The 1,900-nt window shown below is 47.7% G+C and overlaps 1 protein-coding gene across 7 annotated transcripts in view; it reads left to right on the top strand.

Annotated features, from left to right (window-relative positions):
* The window catches only part of Sytl2 (synaptotagmin like 2), a 57,368-nt gene that overhangs the window by 16,033 nt on the left and 39,435 nt on the right, over positions 1–1,900 (top strand). For all 7 annotated transcript variants that reach the window (XM_023716625.1, XM_023716624.1, XM_004632555.2 and 4 more), the window contains exon 4: positions 280–1,086. In XM_023716625.1, the coding sequence (XP_023572393.1) occupies positions 280–1,086 (807 nt within the window). The remainder of the gene's footprint in view (positions 1–279; positions 1,087–1,900) is intronic.

The raw sequence follows: 1,900 nt of genomic DNA, 5'->3' as shown, positions 1-1,900 counted from the left end.
AAAAAAAAAAAAAAAAAAAAAAAAAAAGAAGAAGAAAAGAATAGACAAAGGTATAGCTGCATGTATCACCACTGTAGTATAGTGCATCAGGATCTCCTGGCCCTAAATACCCTTTGTGCGCCAGTGGCTGAATTCTCATAGGCTTTGGAGACATTAGGTGTGTACTTTTCCTATTTTACTGCCTTCAATATTTTAATACTTTTTTTGCTAAATTTATAAATATTTTAAATTGTAGAGTTGCTTTCCATTTGATATAGAGCCTGATGTTTTAATTTGCAGGTGAATTGTCAGAATCAAAGGAAAAGTCATCGATCCAAGATCCAGCAAGCCAGAACCTAGAGAAATCAAAGCAGACTGTGCCGGCAGATCCTGCAGCTGTGTCCCAATCCAGGCCTCCCATCCCCAAATCCAGAAAATTGATTTACAAATCAGACGATTTAAAGCCAGGGGATAACCAGTCTTCTCTTAGACAACGGACAGACTCCCTGAATGCCAGAGGGACTCCCCGAGGGATCCTCAAACGCAACTCCAGTTCTAGTAGCACGGACTCTGAAACCCTGCGTTTAAATCACGGCTTGGACTCCAAAAGCAAAACCCTGTCGCCTGGCATTACCATCCAGGAGAGGATTGTTGAGAAGGATCAGTTGTTAGAAGAGGACCCTTCCCCAGACTCGCTGGAGCCCCTAAAGCACGTGAGATTCTCTGCAGTGAATGGCGACCTTCCCCAGGGTCCTGGGCTGAGCTGTGGCCGGGAAGTGGGAGAATTTAGTGTTTTGGAACCCGACAGGCTGAGGAACGGAACGGAAGATTCAGGGGACACAGAGGAGCTTCGGCGTACGCCTGAGCCCTCCAGGGACAGAGAGCCTCCGCCCTGTCTTCAGTCAGCCTCAAGCCCGAGTGCAGCACAGAGCGCAGCGTGCCACCCAGGGACACCTGGTTCTGTCCCCAAGGGAGGGCTCCAGCCTTGCTCAGAAGTTCTAAGTACAGCTCCGCGGCCCGCTGAGGAGCCACCCGCTGTCAGTGCACCCCACGCTCCGTCACCAGAAGTAGCAAGGCTTGGGGCGGAAGTGTCCAACAACCCTGCTGGTAAGACAGTCGTCGCTACCAGCGTGTAAGAGCTGGACCCCAGGACGGCCAGGCGGGCCAGCCGCGAGCGAGGTCACATTTGCCTCATAAGCATCCTGTCTAGGATGCAGCCAGATGCACTGGGAAACGTAGACACCTCTTACTTGGAGGCTTTCTTTCTTTCACCAACATTGCTAAAATAACCAGTGTAGCATACAGTCTAGTCCATTACGTTTATCTGTTAAAAAAAAAAAAAAAAAAGTAACCATGTCAGTTATTTAGACAAATGAGAATGTTTTGGGTTAAACCAAGGTGTGTCAAAGAAATGCTGACTCCTTCTCACTGGGTAAATACTTCAATACTCACTGAATGTAAATTTGTTGCTATTTTACCAAACTTTGGTTTCTCCGGTAACCGCAAGGGAGACTTTGCTCTCTCAGCTTCAGTGGCTGAGAAGCCAGGCTTCGTGTTCTCAACATGAAGAAGGCCGTGCTTTTGGCCTCCGTGCTCTGGCGCTGTTGGCTTTGTTCCTGACTCCAGAAGTGCGGCTCAGGACAGCCAAGGTGCTGCTCTTCCTGCGAACTGGTCCTCCCCTGAAGAGCTTACCACGCCCAGGGGAGGCCTCAGACTGCCTCTTGTCTCTGTGGGATTACTTTAAATTCTTAAGTTTTTTTTTTAAAAAAGAGAAATAACGGGGAAAACAATGCTGTGTGTTCTCGCCCCCTTCAGTAAGTCTGCATCTAACTGTTTCCAGTTAGCAACATTTGTAATCATTACAGCAAGCTGCTTTTTTTTTTTTTCCTTTTTTGGTGAAATTGGGGATTGAACTCAGGCC

The sequence above is a fragment of the Octodon degus genome, unplaced genomic scaffold, assembly GCF_000260255.1.
Source record: "Octodon degus isolate 3935 unplaced genomic scaffold, OctDeg1.0 scaffold00049, whole genome shotgun sequence".
Taxonomy (NCBI): domain Eukaryota; kingdom Metazoa; phylum Chordata; class Mammalia; order Rodentia; family Octodontidae; genus Octodon; species Octodon degus.
This window is presented reverse-complemented; position numbering and strand designations above follow the sequence as displayed.